This window comes from Mya arenaria, chromosome 13 (genome assembly GCF_026914265.1).
Source record: "Mya arenaria isolate MELC-2E11 chromosome 13, ASM2691426v1".
Classification (NCBI taxonomy): domain Eukaryota; kingdom Metazoa; phylum Mollusca; class Bivalvia; order Myida; family Myidae; genus Mya; species Mya arenaria.
The window spans coordinates 7,743,429-7,764,659 of record NC_069134.1 but is presented as its reverse complement, the minus strand read 5'-3'; the positions used below and the strand labels follow the sequence as shown (position 1 = coordinate 7,764,659).

Here is a 21,231-nt window from a genome sequence, read left to right as displayed (position 1 = left end):
GACATTTCCAACATATGGAATGCACTTTGTATTGATATTATTCAAAAATGTGGTGTTGGTGGTGGTGCCATGCTATCATACATATATAAATTATTTTGAATATCCAATAGAAGGAATCATCGCTCAAGCTGTTCAGCACTATCAGTGCTTTGATTTCTTATATGACAACAGTAGTGTTGGGAATCGGACAGAAAAATTACTATAGATAATCGGTTTATGAAACCGATCAATGATCGATTTTAATCGATAAACTATTATTTGATTATCTTTCGTCATCATATTTAAGGAATACAGATACAGTACTTGCACCAGTTTAAAGCACCAATGTCCCCTTATAATAATGTTTGTACATTTCTTTGTATAAATTACATTATTTATTTAGAACGCAACTATCTTTAAGTGTTTACAAGTAACTATTACAGAACATGAGACCACAGGCTCTATTATTGACTTACATTTAGTATTGTATACATGTGTAAAATAAACACAAAGAAAGATATCAATTTCTTTTTAATAATCAGGCAATAACAAGTACAACAAGCAGTTGAATATTCTTTATGCTTTACAAGAACATATTCTTAAAAAACCCCTGAGAAAACTAAATTCTTAAATGGTACGGAGTAAATGGTCACATATTTTAAAAATCACTTTTTAACCACAAACATAAGAAGTTGAGAACCAATCCTTTAGCAGTTAAATTACAAAGAAAATTTGTAATCAAGTACACTGTAGTGACTTACTGACTTGATAAGATTATGACTAGATAACTTAACATAGTAACATCTATCATTTCAACATTAACTAGCATTTACTAGGAAAAGAAAATAAGTCGGTAGCAGTTACGACCCTTGTTTCAATAATCGATTGTTCAAATTTTACTATCGATTGTCGCCGACGTAAGCCTTTCCGATCAATTGTCGATTATAATCGAGTATCGGCATAACACTAGACAAAAGTGTCTCTACGGTACGAGCGCATGTTAGGGCCCTACATGAGCTCTTAGATTAATTGCACTCCACTCGGTTTAAAATCATGAAACGTGTCATCCAGTCAAATTTCCCTTTTAAATATTACATACCTTAACACTGTATTCATAATGATACTTAGACCATTGAGATATTTGACAAATATATACGTTTTATCTCTTGTTCGTGCATTCGGCCAAACAATTACCATGCCTCCCTCGGATTTTTATTTCATGCTTGTTGGTTACGGAATAAAAAAGTTATTGAAAGAAAACCTTCGACCTTTGAACTTTGCTGTCCGGCTATTGCAATTTCTGGTATTGTCTTTAATCAAGACATTTTACAAGGTTACGATAGCTCAAATACATTCGGAGTCGTTGAATGGTTGGTGTTCAAATTTATTAAATTAGATTATCAATTTCAGGTTTTTACTGACCGTTTCAAGGCGGTACCTAACAATCCCTGATTAACACCGCTTGTTTTTTTTATTTATCATATAAAATTATGAAGTTTGTTGTTTGTGGAGTTTTGTTCCATGTCTCTTGCTAGTGATTGTTTGTTTTTGTGTTCTATGTCTTTGGCGTTGACCCTGTGTCATTAAACGGGGTTTATGTGTTAACTTTTGACCACTGTACTTGTTTCTGTAGGTTATTTTTATTTACAATCTTTTGTATAAAGTATAATTTTTAAAATGCGATTGATCTGCATAATATTCAACATAGATAGATACACCTACATATTTAAATGATAGCATTCAATCCAGGCATGATTTTATAGTATTAACAAAAAAAAATCACCACCACCATATTGTGCCCCAGATTTATAAACAATACACCCCGAAATAATACAACGTTTAACCCAGATTGATAGATGACAAGGCTAATATAAAGATAACCGTGTGACATCGCCCTGATTGGAAGATGATACAGCACTGAGTGGAATAACTTACGAGTTCTGACCATGTTCGGCTGATTAAATATAGCCCAGAGGCTATTTAGGTTCATCACCAATACGGACTGGCTGATCCTCCAATCTGGGCGCCATGGTCTTTTATTTCGGGAAGTGATACTTGATATCAAGTACATGATCTGCCATTTGGGATATAGTTCAAATAATTGTGCGTCAAGATATTTTTTTACAATGTTTGGAATAAGTAGAATGTCTTAAATAATTGTACGTCGATGGGTATTTTACGAATTTTGTATTTTCAAAATCACTTCAGATTCATGAGTATGTGATAAGTATAATCTCTCCGTTGGAGCCAGATTTGTTTAGACTACCAATATGGACTGTCTCTCCTCGGTCATATAGATAGTTCGTTGAAATATAGTTTAAAAGATATCAATAAATATATATTTTAAAAGTGTATGATACATAGATATACTCCAGAAGTGATACAAGTGTATTGGTATATGTTACATGCGATGGAAATGTTTTGTTTGTTGTTTTGTTCATGAAGAAAAATGATTTTTTAAGGGATAAAATGTAATTGTTGAGCTGAAAATAAAGTGAAAAATAAAAAAATCAAATCAGGAAAAATCCAAAAAAGTAAGAATCTTATGAAAATGTAAAGTCGACATTAAATAAAATTCGAAATGTATTGATTTGGTTTCGTTTTAGGTAATGTAGCTATATTATGTACTTAGATTCTGCAAAACATCCCTCTATTTGTTTTTGTTAACAAAGCTCTCAAAAACTGGAACATCTTGTGTATGTTTACCTTTATGGATATAACATTTTGATATTAGGTAAATAAAACAGAGCAATTGTTGTTGTTGTTGTTGCTGTTGTTGTGTCTTAGGAAGTTAGCACACAATATAACTAGTCAAACTGCTGGTTTATTTATCATGAATAAAAAAGAAAAGTCTTATGAATTTTAGATTTAAAAATAATGCAGAAAGAGTCAGGAATAAATAAATCACCCTATAATTCGGAAATCCAAGGTCTTCTTTCCAGTCTGCAACTTGGTCTACATTCCAGTACAACCACTGAGGAACTCTTTCATCCTTTACATCTTCAACAGCACTCTTCATCGTCGCCATTGGTTAATCCAAGACTGCCAAAATGCAAATATCAGTTTGTTTGGCCTTCATGTGAAGGAACCTAGAAAAAACAAACGCCCAATACAACCAAACTCTTGTTAGGCAAGGCCTTAGAATACACCAGTCCGACCTGGGACAAACAAAGACCAACATAGACCAGCATCACGCAGCTATTTTTACGAAAGGTGACTACAATCCACAAACACCAACAACAACAAATCTCCCGCATCAAATTACCATCCTTTTCCTACCCGCTCTGCTCCCTTCCTCCGTCGGTACAAGAAGCCACTCAAACAGATACCTTCCCAGAAAAATAGTAATATTCTAATTAATGTGCTGGTATATGTCTATAGCTGTAAATGTATTATGATCTGCCTGCTCAGAGATATATTCTCCACCTATAGCCATATTTATTCAGTTTTTTACACTTGAAATAAGTTTTGCACGGACCACTGCGAGAGTGTTCAATACTACCACATTTCGAACATTTCGTAGACTGGCTGCCGGATTTGGTCTGAGTAATTGGGCCTTTCCGCTTCGGTCTCGCTTCCTGTGTTCTCGCTCCCTGGAATTCCTTACGTTAGAATCCTTTCTGCTTTACTACATGGACTCGGGCCTCCGGTGGAGTCGCAGACATTCACTTTATTTGCTCCTGTGCATATTCGATGTTCTGCGCGATTTGAATGGCTTTGTCAATGGTAAGTTTATCAGTTTTTTTCTGATCTTTGATGAGGTTAAACCGAATACTATTCGATATCGGATCATTTCCTCGGCATTGGTGAAATTGCAGTCCTTGGCTTAAAATTTCAACTGTTTTACAAATTGTTCTGTTGATTTGTTTCCTTGAACTTCATTGTTCATCTTTAATCTGGCAAAAACATGATTCAGTTTTGGTTGCACGTATTCTTTAAACTTTGTTAAATGAACAGCGATGTTTTTCTTCTTTTAATTCGTCAAAGACCAAGTATTGTAGACATCACACCCTTTTGTTTCGATCCAAAGTAAATGATAGCTAATGTGCGCCTTTTCATCCTTGTCTTTTAATGGACGCGTTAAAATCAAATGTACATGCTGTTTTAAAAAATGCCACGCCTCTGTAAGATTCGAACTTTCCCATTCCATAACGGGTTGTGGAACAACTGTTAAGTACATGATGCTAAAACTGTTCTATCGATTCTTTGTTAAAGTAAGTCCGATTCGATCAAAGAATTAATAAAAATATATATTACAATTCCATAAATTATTTTATATATGTATCCAAAGTAACACCTCTGACACTATGTTTTTGGTTCTCTTATGAAGTATAACAACAGAGATTTTTCATTAGTGAGTTTATTATAGCGACTAAATACATATGACTATAGGTGGGGTATATACGTGCATGAAGTAAATTCCGAACATGGTCTCTGCCAAGGTAATGAAAAAAAAAATGTAGACCATTTTAAAGCGAGTGACAAGATCGAAAGGCCAGGCTTTTGTAAATGTTAATGTTGGTACTCCAATTTCCAATTCAGTTCAAGTTAGACACTAGTAACCAGGGCAACAAGTACCATCCAATGCAAAGCCAAAACCTCAGTTACTAGAATATAATGATGCTCGATTAAATTGCAGGTGTATTTGCACTTTCATGTCAGTATGGAAAGTTCAAGCATACCCTAGACCTTTTCATTGTGAAATCTAGATCCCTTGCAATACTAGGTTTACAGCATGTGAGGATGTAGGTTTGGTCAAACTCCTGTATACAGTAGAGGACAGTGAGAAAAGTCTCACTCAGTGAAGAATGTGCTGATGTATTTGATGGCATAGGTCTATTTCCTGATGAGTTAAGATTAAGATTGATCCTAATGCCACCCCTGGAGCTCATCCTCCAAGACACATTCTTGTAGCAGAAAAAGGTTAAACAGCAGTTACAATCTATAGTATAGTAAATATCATTACCAAGGTTACAACGCCAACAGATTGGGTTAATTGGTTGTTGACAAATTCAGACAGTGTTCAATATGCTAAGACCCAAAATATTTAAACAGGGCAATACTAAGACCTCATTACCCAATGAAAACACTTAAAGATGTGTTATCCTGTTATCTAAGCTAAGTGGAGCGAAGTTTTTCCCTAAACTTGATGCCAGGTCAGGATATTAGAATTTGAAATTGTCCAATAAGTCCACTAACACAGACATGAAGCTTATCTTGGTTAGGCTTGATTCCCATTTCTCTTGACCAGTTTGGTCTGTCTAAAAATCAGAATATCATCATCACTAGCTACGATTCCTGACAAACCTTCAAAACATTCGTTGAAACTGATCTTGTGACAGAGAAAGACCAAACGGGAATGCATAGGTAACTGGTAACACGAATCTTATCTAGTTAACCAGTTAGAATGTTACTTACTAAGTGGAATTTGCAATTCATTACTTGTCAATCTGTTAATGGTGTACAGCTAAAAAAGATAACAAGTGGCAGTTCTGGGCACTTTCAAGCCAGTTTTTAGTCTAATGTTCTTTATCTTACCAAAAAAGTTTGGCGAATATTAAGTAAATAGCAAGATAATTAAAATTTTACCAAATTGTGCACTATTGGTTAAAATTAGGAAACTTTGCCTGTTAACACATATGCATGTTTTGGTAAAAAAAAATCAGGACCCACCTAAATTTAGTCCATATATATTGGCCGCCAAAATCCAAGATGGCCGCCAACACACTTAAAATTATTAAGAGTAATTGTCATAAATAAATAGCTGTTTTGTTAAATGCTTTCTGGTGAGATATAGAGATTTATCAGTGAAATAAGTTATAAGTTGTTCCTCTGTGAATAGTGAAATAACTTTTTGATATTTTTCACTGTTTTAAGATTTTAGCCCATTTTCACTTCCAAATCAAACGTCAGCAATCACTGGGATACCATTTCAACGGTGTCATTTCCGAAATGACGTTACGTTCGCATACAGTTGGGCGCGCTTTTCTGAAGAACTACAATTTAATGATATATTATATAACTTTTATGCCTATTATAAAAAGACAAATTGTTGCTTTCAGTTTAAGATCGCAATATATTTCACCTCGTAAACACCATAAGTAAATATTGCACCTGTGGCTACGGCACTTATACAATAAAGCTTTCGGTGCTCACTTGGTAAAATATATTACGATCTATCACCGAAACAACCAATTTTCCTCTATATATAACCTCAGTAAATACATTTTTAGGTTGAATTTAGTTGTCAAAAGAAACACTATAAAATTCAAATATTTTATTTATATAATAAGTTTTTTGCTGACATTTTTCCACTTAAAAAAAACATTTGTATGCTAATGTAATGGACCTAAAACCGGGTTGCTTCATGAAATTCATAATTTTTTGTATATGTGTCAAGCAAACACAAAAGCAGCATTACAATTGGCATTCTAAACAACATAATGCTTCTACATAAACCCTTCCAGGGTCTGGTCCAGTTCATGTGCAGCTGGCATTAAGCATTCTTAGTGCCTAATACATCACACATATACATGTTGGCAACCCGTGATTAAGCTCATTGCAAGCTGAATAAACCCATGTGCTTCTCACACAAGGCCTTTTCAGTTCCAAACACTACATATTTTGGGCAACCAAAAAGCCCATTCAATGACAACCAATCCCATGTGCAGCTCTATCATTAACACTAGCACTCAATGCCATGTGGTGGCCATATTTGATTTGGCGGACATATTGGATCTATCCTGAGAGGATCATTACCCTAACCATGACAGGTTAGTTTACTTCATTATGTTAAAGGTTCCACAAAAGTATGCTGTGGTAAAGGAAAATATTTAATTTACAACTATTGCATTCAAAATAGGATACAAATTTGTATATTAAAGCATAATACAAGAAAATTATACAGGAAATCAAAACTTTTGAGGCGTTTTCGTTCTTTGACCTTGAAATGAACTTGACATTGAGGTAATCAATGCAACATGTTAACTTAATTTACATTGGGAACATAAGCAATACATTGAAATATGACCAGTTATTTTTCACGCTATGTTAGCGACGCGAAAGTAGATCCTAGACTACACACCGTACTAGCATGATAAGGAATCATATGACGACAGTATGGTAATACGAATTTTTCAATTCGGCGTCCTGTTTTTTCACTGTTGGATATGTAAAAGGAAGTTGATAGCATATAAATAAGATAGCATATAATAAGATAATGTATTAAGAAGTATGCGCGTTGGCTCAGTCAACCCATCGTGTGATAAACTTGATCAAATACCTCCTTACGTGACTGTGTAGTTTCAAGTAAATCAATGCAATTTCGACTGATAATAGTAGGTTCTTCCTTCAAGTTACCCACGTATTCGTTTTCAAACACTACTGACACTCCAATGAGCCACACGTAAATGTGCTTCAATTGTGCAAGAAGTGAAATTCTATTTTTAAGGAGTTATATCGTTGTTAATGCATCAGGTCTCCGGCCAGCCTCACCGACCCCGTTGATCACACAACCAACAAAAGATACAAAAGATAGCACAGTTTCGTACAAATGTACTCGCTGATAACGTTGATAATTTAATCAAACTGAAGTTAATGCCGCTGGCCGCTTTAAACTTCTTTTACGTTTTACATCAGCTTGCTTATAAACTGAAAATCAACACAATAAGTTGAACTCGTCACATCATAGTATTTCCAAAACTTATAACAATCGCAATCTAATAAATTATCTTGGTTGAAGATAATACTAAGAAATAACTTTCAAGGCGGCATAACAGTCGGAAAGCAAAGTTAAATATAATTCATCTTGAGAAAGTGGATGCAAAAATGGCAACAATTCAACCGTTAAAGATGAAGTTTCCGGATGAGCAGGGTGACACCTATTCCGTCCTGGAATATGTACTGACAGACCAGTCCAGGATTGATTTTTTAAACAAAACGTACGTGGTGGATACTGAACCCAACACTTTTAGTGGTATGCATGATTCGTTAACGCACTAATTTTGCAAATATGCACTGATGGACAGTAAATTAAAATTGATTGAGTAAGTAGACATAATGTAATTGTATTATCACTGTGACACCAGAATAGCGCGAACAAAGGGTAAACGGTATTTATTTGTCATATTATTACCCATGATTTAAGTATCATTATGAATATAATGTTAGGGTATATAAAAACTGGAATATTGGCTGGATGACCTGTCTCATTTTATATCAGTTGGGTGGAATGCATATGCCCTAAGAGCCACGTAGAGACCTAAATTGCGCTCATCTCAAAAACTGTTTCCACCTGCGGAATTGGGTAAAATTAGCGTGTGGATGAATTAAAACTCAATACTTTAACCTGAATATACACAGGCTTATCAATGTATAACTATGTACATTATGATATGGGAGTAGGTGCAGAAAGCAAGAGTACATGTAACCATTGAATGCGAGTACATAAAATGATTTTTAAGAACAATACTAAACGTATAAATTATGTATCCCATGTGTACAGATTGTCCGGTGAAAGCCATAACCCAGTATGACTCGGCAGAGGAGATCGAACCGGAACCGGAATTGGCGACCGTCCCTGTCGCCATGTGTCGCGACCCATTCCGCCAAGGCCGTCACAAGATCGTCCTTTGTGAACCAGAGTACATCGACAGACCCGGCCAACAAGTTGGTATGAATATCCTGTAGATCTATACACTCTCCTTCATTGTATATCAGAGTATGAAATGTTCATTAATTTATACTTTATAGTCAGGACGAGAATGACGAAATATTTAAACATTAACGTTGTTCTATATGTTGCGGCATTATTCACCAGCAGCAGCACCACCACCACCACCACCACCACCACCACCATCAACGACAATGACAGCAACAACAATGTATCTTGTATGGCGTTAATATGCCGCCAAGTGCAAGTATACTCATGAATGCAATTAAAAGAAAGGACCTTTTTTGAGAATCTAAAACATTATGCTATGTATGATTTAACTTTTTTTCAAGTTTTTGTTTAATATATATATATATATATATATATATATATATATATATATATATATATATATATATATATATATATATATATATCTCACTTATATTTCCGCTCATATTTTAGAAATTATCATCTTTAAACACTGTCTGGATTATGCGTACATTTATTTTAGAGTAAACCAAACATGAATATATTCAGTTTAAATGTTTTAGACAGTGTGTCAATTTCCTTTTTAAAAGACAGATCTCTTTTTTGTATTACTTTACTAATATAAATGCAACATAAAATCGCTAAGTGAAAAAGAATGATGTTAAAAATATCTTTACCATATCTCTTATGTACTCTTCAACACAAACTATTGACCTAACGCGTCCAAACATACCCCAGAGGCAAATGTCAGGCATATAAATGCAGCGTATGCATACTTTCGTACCATGAAAAATCGCTATTTCGGAATCTTTCAACAAGTGTAAAACACTATTAATTTTAGAAAGATCTCGAAATTCGGATTAACCAAAATTTGTAACATGAACTGTTTACTCATCTCAGACAGTATGTTATCTAGACAAATTTAAAATGTGCACAGTTTTATCTTCAAAGGCTAAGTTAGGGTTTGGGTGAAGGCCGAATCACTTGATGAAACTAAACTCGTGATAGTATTTCAATAGTATCACATGGACACCATGATCATTTATATTTGAATGATACTAAATTTAATTTAAAGTGCAAAAACATAAAACATATTTCTGGTAAGTAATTACCGTAAGTTCATTGAACAAATGAGTTCATCGAAGTAGGAGGAATCGCACCCTAAAAGTGAAGAAGAAGCCATGCCGAAGGGTGTCCGTTTTCTATTTGCCTATTGCTTCTTTTTCCGCCAGTAACTGCTCAAAATATAATAAATCGGTTTGGCACGCTGATCGGCTCCAAGTTCAATTCCTTATGCGTTATTTATTTAAATTAAGTTTCTTTGTCATTGTAACCGGTTCCTATGGGACGCGGTCGGTATGTTCACCGTCCTCAAACATGTTCGCTGTGGCCCATGTTTCAGAGTACAACCGTCGGGTGCTCCTCGGGAAGACGTTGTCACGGGTAACAACACGAATGGGACTCATACCCAGACCAACGTACGCGGTTTAATTAATGTATCGCATGCACAAACGTTTTGGATTTTTGAAATGATTTTGCTACAAGACTGCTCTACTAAAAAAACAGATTATGTGCTTACACAAACCATTATTGAAAGTAAAATTGAATTCTCGTATTGGTAAACAGGTATGACCCGATCCCATTTCCCTATAACAAGGCAAATATAAGGATCATCGATACCTTCCTTATATCGCAGGTAATCTGCAGAACGATTTGTTTGTTGGAAATAACAGCGGCATGGAGCGGACGTTTTTCGACACACTCTTACATGCGTGCCTCTACGCCGGGCTGAAAATGTACGGCGGCAACAGAGAGGGCTCTCCTTCTATGGTAAGTAGACAGACCATAGAACCTAGTATTTGCAAAAGTAAAACTTGTATTTCCATCAATGGCTGCCAAGTCAGCAAAATGATAATCAGCAGATATCGGATATATATTATTCAAAAATCGGATAGTAATATTGGACCTCTTTGTGACAAGTTTGTGGTAGGTGTTAAGTAGGTATCTAACCCATTTTCGAAAATCACATTTGACCGATTTTTCGTCGTTTGACCTAAATCTTGGACAAAGATTTATCAAGTGTTGTAAAAAAAGGTTTTAGTTGAAATACACAGCAAATGAAAGGTTTTGATTGCTTTATATTTTAACAGGGAGGCACCGGATGAGTTTTTTTCATGAAATCATAATTAACTTTTCATCAGGTTTTTACTAACATTGAATACCAGTATAAACATGTTTAATAATTAATATGTGCATTTTTTCAGTACCATAGTTTTCAATAACACATTATCGAAATAAACTTTTTACCTCATCGTCTGGTCTATATATAGCTCAATAACTGGTTCACACAACTTCATTCGTCATCTTGCTATCATTTCCTTTGTCTGTTATAACCCTTACCGTATTAGGTGATGAAAGTTGATGGTTGCTGAATTTCTGAGCGAACCCAACAAAGTTACGAGAAAAGATGATCAACATTGAATCCGATCAAACATTGGACAGAACCATACAAACTGCTCAGAACCTGGAGTATTCTCGGGCCCAGGTACGTTCCATGAACAAGGAAGTGGACGTCTGTCGGTCTAAACAGTTTGGAATCAAACAAATAACACAGCGCTGTCAGCAACAACGCCGATCAGTGAATACACCATCAAGACCGGCACCTGGACCACCGAGACAAGGGGAACTGTAAATTCCAAGTTGAAATAGGGAGCGCATCGAACATTCTTCCACACCAAAAATTTCAAGCGCTAGGTTTAAATTCCCCGTAAGAGCACCCATCTGAACGATTGACCTCCTATACAGGTTACCGAAATCTGTTTCTAGGAAAAGTTCAATTGTATTGTAAAAACAAAGGAAGGTCAATTGTCAAAAGTTTTCATATATTAGATATCCCTGCTTACCTCCCTTGAGTCTGAAATCTTCTGTAGATCTATGTTTAATCAAACTTACATGTACCATTGATAAGCACTCCTGTGAAAGTACTGGTCCGGGGTTAGCCAAACAACAGATGTTATCTGATTACTGTGACATTTTCGAGGGAATTGGTGTAATCAAGTGTGTTCTAAGCTTCGTATGAAGCATGATGCTATCCTAGTTGTGAATCCTGCAAGGTGGGTACCTGAAGTAACCCACTTAAGGTGGAATTGAATCGAATGGAGAGTGATTGCATATCCGCCAAGGTTAACGCTTCGTCTGATTGGGTTTACTCCTTTGTTGTTTTAGAAATGCCAACAACTGGATAATTGAGATTATGTCATCACTCAAAAGCATTAAACGAGGCAGTACGTAGACCACACTACCCGACATGCCGACACTTTACGACAATACGTAAAGGTTAGCTGGTCTGTTAGACATCACTCATGCTTACTGGATCATTTGAAAAGTCGTCATCTTTGACAATATTTAACTCAGTTTGGTAGAAAAGATTCAGCCGTCTTTCTTACGGTCTCTGATGTAGTCAAGATAGCTTAATGCAAAATGTAGACAGAATCTTTCAAGACATGACAGGGAGCAATCGTTGACGAGCACCATATAATTCTGAAAGCAGTCCTAGACCGTGCCCATGTCAAAGGCATACAATTCAACATCGACAAATGACTCATAGGACTGTCAGATATACCCTATTTTGGTCACATGGTTACATCATCGGGATTTAAAGCTGATAAAGTTAAAATGCGCATAAATAGATACACTTTTTAGTATGGTGACATATTTACAGAAATTTACCTCAAATATCTCTGAAATGACAAGCCCAAATGAGAAATTTACTTAAACAAGTCATATAGTTCGTTTGTGACCAAACACGAATTGACGCATTCACAAAGGTCAAGCAGGCACAAAAAGCTCAGTTGTAGTCAATCTATCTTTAATGCGACGCTTTTATGATTGGAGTGGGTACAGCCATTATTGCAGATGGTCGGCCAGTATACTATTCATTCAAGCCACTGACGCAAATGGGATGCAATTATGCAAACATTGAACGTGAATAATTGCAATTGTGTTTGCATATCAGCGATTTCACCAATACGTATACGGTAGACATGTAATTATACGCTCTCACCATGAGTATTTGTCTGCAAACATGAAGAAACGTTTGCATGCAGCACTGCCTAGTCTGCATATAATGATGCTGAGTTTGCAAAAGTATGACCTTGACGTAAGACATGTGAGTAGGAAAACAATCATGTTCATATCACGTTTCAAGCATGACATATAGTGATCGCAGTCTTGAAAATGTGAGAAAGAGACGATAAAGACCGACCTACAAATGCAGACAATGAAACGGACTATTGTTCAAGAATGACCAGATTCTATATTTGATTGCCCAGAACTTGTGCGTGAATTTAACAACACAGGGACAAACTTTCAGTTGCCAATGACCTTTCAGAGGTCAAACCTTGATTATTTAGTCACCCAGACAGCACACGAATGATCAAGTACAATCAAGTACAATTAGATCATATAGGCACTGACAAAAGCTTACAGAACGTTCTAACTGAAAAAACGAACGCTACAAAAGGCCAAAGACAGCGGTCATAACCAAAATTGATAAGGTCAACCTTTCAATTACCCAAAAGGAAACAGAAAAATATATGACAAAATAGCAAAACCACATGACTTTAGGTTAATGACTTTTTAAGATTTCAACTTGGAAAGATGTGGAAACCCGCTAAAGTAATAAGGATACACAATGACCACTCTTATGTAATTATAAACTCTGAAGGTAGTAGCGCATATACCTCTTATAGAGTAACATTGTAGGCAGTAGGCATTGCAATCAAGACAGGTTTCTGCATAGACTCATCTAGCCATCTGGCCATTTAAGGCCAACGAAAGCTCCATTACCACGGTCGAAAAGTTGAAGCAGTCATTTAGCTAGCATCGGAGTACGTGGCTTGGACATCCGCCATTGGACCCTATAGCAAGTCAACAAAACAACAGATGCCCATCAACTCCCTCGTCGAACTGTCTTCATCAATGTTACAACTGTGGTAAAGACGTTAATAACGTAGATATACACAGCCTACATGAATGCAGTATACATAGACGGGATAGGTGGTGTGTATCGCTGACGTCACAGATCGTGACGTCAACCTTCCCAAGAAGTGGTATCAATGGACGGAGTAACATTCCTCCTCACACTTCTTGGGGCAGAACTCATAGTTCCTGACTACCAGCTGACTCGGAAACAGTTCTTGAGGCGATGCCATTTGTTTATATATAGGTGTCTGAATGTCTATGTCATAAAGCTTTGTTTTTTAAAAATTGTATGCGACATAATAATTGTATTTATTGCCAAAGTGAAACCCTAATCTGCTTATTTTGTACAGTATGGTCAATTATAATTAATTATTATTCGTGTATAATATGATTATCACCACGAGTGTTGGAAATAAAGATAAGTTGAGTATTTGAGTTGAGTTCCTAACTTCACATCAAACGTGACGAATTTGTATTATATATTTCTTTTATGTAACCTTTTTTGTGAACGTTGATCACAGATTGCATCTATATATCTTCCTGCTTCAATTTTTTTCTTTGTTCAACCATCAAGTGGGAGTACCAAATAGGACCTCTTCCGGGCTTGGAGGCAGCAGACCAACTTCTTCTCTCGCGTTACATTTTAATAAGGCTGGCAGAATCCGTAGGCCTGTATGTGAAATTCGGCAACCCGGAAGTGTTAAAGTCTTGCGACGGCAGGATCACGCTACACGCGAACTTCAGCACTAAAGAATCTCGGGCGGAGGGGGGACTGAGGTCAGTATTGTTGGTCGCAGAATCGTTTCTTATCATTAATTTGACATTTTAAGAGTGCCTTTGACTTCTTTTCCTTTATATGCGTTTTGTTCTCTTCACTAGGGTTCTTGAGAAAATGGCTGAAAACATTGAACGTCATGACCAAGCCTTGATTATGAGCCACTATGACAATGCAGGAGGCGCCACCATGAAATGGTTTCTATCAGGAAGAGCATATATGCCAAGTTATGACAATTTTAAGTGCAAGGTGGGTAATAAGGATGACTGCAGCTTGCGGATACCGGCGATGGTGGCCCATGCTGGAAAGGGCTACATAGAAGAGCGACGGGCTACTGGCGACGCCAACCCTTATGATGTATGTCGGGCCTTAACGGCGTCCGCCCTCTTTGAACCTGGGAGTTGGTAGGACTGCAGGCATTTTGGAGTCGTTTTAATATCACATTATTGTAACCTTGGTTATGATTTCAATTGACTTCGCCATCATGAAAATATACCATGATGTATTTTTTAGATGATTATTATAATATTATTGTAAATGCTCAATATACAAATAATAACGTATAACTAATAATTTCCGTAAGATGGCCTACACCCATTAGACAACACGTGGCAATCAAATTCAAGAAAAAGACATCAGCGGGCATTTTCAAAATGAATAAAAATTATCAAATGAAATACAAAGGCTAAATATCTATTTATGATTGTTTCAAATTTATATATCATTAACATCTGTCGAACACATACAACTACTTGTGGAATTTTCGTCAAGTATTTGTTTAGAAGTTACGACTTGGTATTTTCTTTTAACATTCTTATACAGTGGTAGGTGCCGATATTGTCAGGACGCTGGCCGGGCAAAGATTTAGATTGTTACCTGTAGGTAGGGATTGACCCAATCATAGGAGCTGCCATGCCTTTGTACGCTACTGTTTCTGATAATATCAGTAAAATCTAGTAGTATTTAAATTACACGATAATTTAAGTACTTCTTCTAAGCAAAACTTTCCAAAGATTTTTGCTAGCATGCTAAATTAAATATAGCATTTTTACCAACTACACGTCACTGTGCCATGCTATAATTCCCATGTACATACTCACTTGTTTTAAATTGTCAGTTATTTATGCGCGTGAAGAACTAACCAGTGGTGTCGTTAGTGTGATCAATGCACACAGTGCTCTTATCCAATTTACTGTTTGTAATTGTATGCATGAATATAATAAGAAGCAGTCTTTGTAAATACTTGTAATAATATTGTACCTATTTATAACTTTAACACCAGCTGTTTGTTATGTTCTGATATGTTATGTATGTCGGAAAATAGCTCTTTGTTTCTTTGTTAGCATATACCCGACTTTAAATAAAGATTATTGTATCTATTGTATCTTGTAGCATGTTTTATTATTATAAAGTTCTAGTGTAATGCATTTTATCAAGACAGTATTAATGTGTGCTCGTTACATAGCGATCTGTCAAGTATTTTAGGCTGACAATCATAGATTGAATAGAATATCCCATACGGGATAATATCATTTTGTACGAAATTATTAAACCCATTTCATTAAATTAATAAAACAATCGTCAATGCTTGTTTTAATTTATTTAAAAAAAAAATCGTTCAATATATTCTCACGCAATCTTATTTTGCATAACTCGATGACGGTATATTGTGGAACTAAGTAAGAACAAGAGTCAAACATCCCTTTAAGTCGCATAAAAATACCGCAATACACGGCAATATGTGGCAATATACAGTGGCTGACCATAAGTTATTCATCAAAATGGCTGCCTGCAAAGAGATCTGACTGCTTACTTGTATGTTATGGTTAGTTTTGAGAGTTATAGTTAGATTAGCATGTTCATATTGCAATTTAACAAATAACGGTCACCTCCCACATTTCCTGCAGTCAGCTTTAGGCCACTCAAACGACTAAACTTGTATACCTACAAAGGTTTATATTTATCAAGTTTGGGGGAAAAAAACTGAAACATGACGCTTATTAATTCAAATCGTTTTTAGTTAGTACTGAAAATTACGTTTTTACCTCTAACACCTTCCTATTTCCTGCATCATCGGCATACGTCTGAGCCATGAAGTTCTCCCCGAACCACACAGGAGGTATATTACTTGGAAAAGGTGCACGTCTGAAAACATCGCAATATACCAGAATGTAATTCACACTCTTGTTGATGAAAACACTCAATCCGACGCTGACAAGCGCTCACCGGATGTTATCAATATCATGCTGTACCACGTATGACGTCGTGAGGAAGCTTCATTTACCATATATGGAGGCAAATATTGGGCTTATAAAATAAAAAAAAATATTAAACCAAATAGGAATGATAAGAATGGCGAAACCAATACACGGCTGATATCATCTTTGAACTTCTTAAACAACGTATCGTCGATATTTTTAAACAAACTTGGAATGCAAACATCAAAATTTCCAGTAGACTGTGAACATACTCAAGGTTAAAGTTTGTGTAAATGAACATAAATATAGTATAGCAGTAGCAAAATTTAGACTTTCTTCACACGACCTAGCATCAGAAGCCAGACGGATAAACATAGTATAAGATCGGAACATACGAGGGTATAGCCAGAAGTTCGTGGAATTGCTTAATAAAATCAACACATTTTAACATTTTTCAACGAACGTCAGCTCACTATAAAATTTATTTCAGGTGTAAATGACATATAAAATTTCAAACTGATACATACAATATAAAGGAAACTACAGCTTTTTCATTAACATGAGGTCAGTATAGCCCCCGCAGTTCAAACGTCAGAATCTGACGGCAACGTCATAACTTCTCAAAGTAAGAGCCGTTCGCCGCAATACAACGTCGATGTCTCCCTACCCACTGCCGGTAAATGTCACTGAACCACTCTGACTTGTAAGAATACAGGCGTGTCTGAGCTTCACTCTGTAGTTCCTGAAAGTCATTGAAGCGTTTACCTTTCAGTTCACATTTAAGTTTTGGAAATAGGGCAAAATCGCATGGTGCTAGGTCCGGCGAATAGGGGAGGTGGGGAAGGATCTCCTCTTCAAGCTGGATTGTCGCGGTAGTCTGGGCCTCCTCCGATCTATGCGCTTGTGCATTATCCTGGTGAAGAATCCACCCATCATGCAACGCCTGTGGTCTCTTTAATGCCATCGCCCTGTACAAGTCACGCCTCAATACCTTAAATGGAGAACATAAGTGAGGCTAATAACAAAATGCATTTGTCGCGTTTAGCGTACTTCATCAAATATCATAATTAAAACTAACACTTATTCAATCCCATATTTTTAATCATAAACTTTTTTAAACATTGTTTTATGCAGATTTAATCAAGAACTAAATATTGATAAAAATGAATTTTGTTATATATCACTTTACCTTAGAATAGTAAGCACCCGTCACAGATTTGCCCTGTGGAACTGCATGGAGTAGAATAACACCGTGCACATCAAAGAAGAAAATGAACGTATGCTTTCCTATCGAGCGAGATGATCGTGCCTTCTTTCGGAGGCGGGGAACCGGTAGTTTTCCATTGACTGCTTTGCTGTTTTGTCTCAGGGTCGTAATAAAACAGCCAGGTTTCATCGCAAGTGACTATCCTCTCAAGGAAACGGTTTCCTTCCTTTTCGTACCGAGCTAAGATTCGGCGTGATTCCCGTACTGGTCTGCTAATCTCATCTTCTGTCAGCATCCGTGGAACCCAACGCGCACTCACTCAACTCATTTTCAAACTGTCTTTCATTATCCTCCGTACCGACCCATAACTCATGTCCAACATCATGCCTATTTCATGAAGAGGGCCTCGACGTCATTCTTCGTAGTTTGTGAAACCGGTCGCCCAGACCTCACGTCGTCACAAATGCTGTCCCGCCCCTCACTGAACCGCTTGTGCCACTTGTACACGAGTATTTCCTTCACTGGGTTTCACTCGATGCTTCATTCATCAGTTTACGTGTTTGCGATGGAGTTTTTCCTAGGTTCACACAGTACTGTATCACTGCCCGGTTTTTTCTGTCTTCTGGTGTCATTTTAAACAAAGATTAACTATACCGTTCGCCGGTTTGGTCTAAAATGCTTCCTTTGAAATAAACAAACAAACGCACTGACTTAAAACTTCACGTCATCACACTTTGTTGACGTCACGTCAAATGTGCAAGCTTTCCCGCCGTTTTATTGGTTTCAATGATTGGTCAACAAAACAAGATATTGTCATGGGTTCTTTTAGCAACTGCGGAGGAATGCGCGACTACCTGTTTCCATCGTGATAACTACGTTGTCGTAATAACATGCTATACGATGAAACTCGCATTCCTAATTTTAAATTACCTGATTACTATTGTATAAAAGTTTTAAAGATATTATGCTGCATATTGTTTTCATTTTATCAAGCTTTTCCACGAACTTCTGGCTATGCCCTCGTACATGCCTATACTGTTTCATAAATGTCGTAGAAAGTAAATATCACTTTTGACTCGTATGTCCTAAATACAAAAACCTTCGACAGCAATATCTTAAACCAAATTACAATTCGTGGCCGAATCTTAATCAATTTGACATGTCTTCAACATATGTTCGCGATATCAAAAGAAAGCTTAATTTATCTATTTTTCTTCAGAACAATAACACTTGTCTTCAATCAATTCATTCAGAATGTTAATCTTAACGTACTTGAATATGTATATTGTTACTTTTTGTAATAAAACGTTTATTTACAAGAATGTTTGACTTCTCTGTAAGAAAATATGTGTCTTCACTGTTCTATATTGTACTATATTATATGGCTACAAATGTGCATACGCACTTTAATGTTGGGTAAAGACATGTTACTAAGGAGATACTAAGTCCTAACTAAGCCTCCTGTCATAACGAGGAGATACTAAGTCGTAGTAAGGGGATATTTCTTAGTCGTAATAAGGCGATGTTAAGTACTAATTAGGGAATAAACTTAGTCCAGGAAATTGTATTCAACTAAATATTATTCTATTGAATCACAATTTACATTTAAGTAAAATCGTGTGAAAACTCAATATTACTACATAATTTTATCGACACAGTATAAAGAGGTGGATTAATGGCGGCTTAACAACAGGTATGGAATTTATCATAATAAAATTAACTATAATCAAGAAGGGGAATAGTTCATTTAATATTAATTAATAAACAGGTAATGGTTAATCAGATTCACTCATTTGAATTAAGGTACAATATAATCGATACAGTAGTATGATAAAACATTTTTATCACATAATCAATTTCGTTTAAAGTAATTACATAAGATTGAACAAAAAAAATCATTTTCTTAAGATATCCGGGTTCTAACAGTTTAAAACTTCTCCAAAATTGAACGACATAAGGTCTTGAGAGAAAGCGAAAAATGTACATTTCTTTCCTAAAAGGATTTCAAAATGGGCATATAAGTAAACATTTTGATAGGTCATATAGTCGATTTGTTTAATCATATATTACATAGCGGAGTATTCCCTAATGAATGGATGATTGGCATTACAGTACCAGTATTTAAAAAGGGGCACCGAAATGGCGTCAATAATTACAGAGGTATTACTTTGATAAGTTGCTTCGCCAAGATATTCACAACTGTTATTCACCACCGCTTATCTGTTTAGTGTGAGATGTACAATATTATCACCGATACACAATTTGGGTTTAGGAATTACATGTCTACTGTAGATGGTATTTTTCGTTTAAATGGGCTTATTGAGCACCACTTACATAACGTTACAAGACTAAATTGCTCATTCATAGATATGCAGAAGGCCTTTGACAGTATCCAAAGAGACGCCTTGTGCCACAAACTGAAAACTTTAGGCATTTCTGGAAAAGTTCTGAACATTGCTAAAACCATTTATGAATCGGTACGGAGACAGATGAAGCATTGTGGAAACTTCACCGATTTTATAGACTTAAAACTCGGCCTCGCTCAATTAGAAGTATGTTCTTCGATAATTCATTTCACTCTACATAGAATACATGGAAATTTACTTTGCATCTAGATTTGAAAGTGGATTATCGTTAAACGACATTTCTCTTTTACTATTATTATACGCCGATGACATGGCCCTTCTTACGGAAACTCCCAACGATCTTCAAAACAGCTTAAATCAACTACGTGAATATTGCTCTAGCTGGGGGCTAAGTGTCAATATGATAAGCCCAATATTTGCCTCCATATATGGTAAATGAAGCTTCCTCACGACGTGTAATACGTGGTACATCATGATATTGATAATATCCGGTGAGCGCTTGTCAGCTTCGGATTGAGTGTTTTCATCAATAAGAGTGTGAATTTCAGTCTGGTATGAATAAACTTCCTGTGTGGTTCGGGTAGCACTTCATGGCTCAGACGTATGCCGATGTTGCAGGAAATAGGAAGATATTAGAGTTAATACGTTATTTTCAGTACCAACTGAAAACGATTTGAATTTATAAGCGTCATGTTTCAGTTTTTTTAAACAAACCTTTGTAGGTATACAAGTATAGACTGCGGGAAATGTTGGAGGTGACTTAAAAACGCGACATCGTCGTCAGTGTTAAATTGCAATATGAACATGCTAATTTAACTATAACTCTCAAAACTAACCATTACATATAAGTAAGCAGTCAGATCCCTTTGCAGGCAGCCATTTTGATGACTTACTTATAGCCAGTCACTGTATATTGTCACATATTGCCGTGTATTGAGGTATTTTTATGCGACTTAAAGGGATGTTTGACTTTTGTTCTAATTTAGTTCCACAATATACCGTACTCATCGAATTATGCCAAATATAATTACATGAGAATCTATTGGACGATTTTTTTAAAAATCAACAAGCATTGACGATTT

At 36.1% G+C, this 21,231-nt stretch overlaps 1 protein-coding gene across 1 annotated transcript; it reads left to right on the top strand.

Annotated features, from left to right (window-relative positions):
- The first annotated feature begins 10,078 nt into the window (after positions 1–10,078).
- On the top strand, positions 10,079–15,918 carry LOC128213292 (glutamine synthetase 1, mitochondrial-like). Its single transcript, XM_052918892.1, has 4 exons — positions 10,079–10,098; positions 10,317–10,450; positions 14,178–14,380; positions 14,483–15,918. The coding sequence occupies exons 2-4, from the start codon at positions 10,358–10,360 to the stop codon at positions 14,784–14,786; spliced, it is 600 nt and encodes a 199-aa protein (XP_052774852.1). The 5' UTR covers positions 10,079–10,098; positions 10,317–10,357; the 3' UTR covers positions 14,787–15,918.
- Positions 15,919–21,231: the final 5,313 nt, after the last annotated feature.

Bases quoted from the DNA above. Each gene is read 5' to 3' on its own strand.
- LOC128213292 (XM_052918892.1), top strand. From the start codon at position 10,358: ATGGAGCGGACGTTTTTCGACACACTCTTACATGCGTGCCTCTACGCC. The intron at 10,451-14,177 runs GTAAGTAGACAG...TCAACCATCAAG, and splicing joins GAGAGGGCTCTCCTTCTATG to TGGGAGTACCAAATAGGACC. The intron at 14,381-14,482 runs GTCAGTATTGTT...TCTCTTCACTAG, and splicing joins CGGGCGGAGGGGGGACTGAG to GGTTCTTGAGAAAATGGCTG.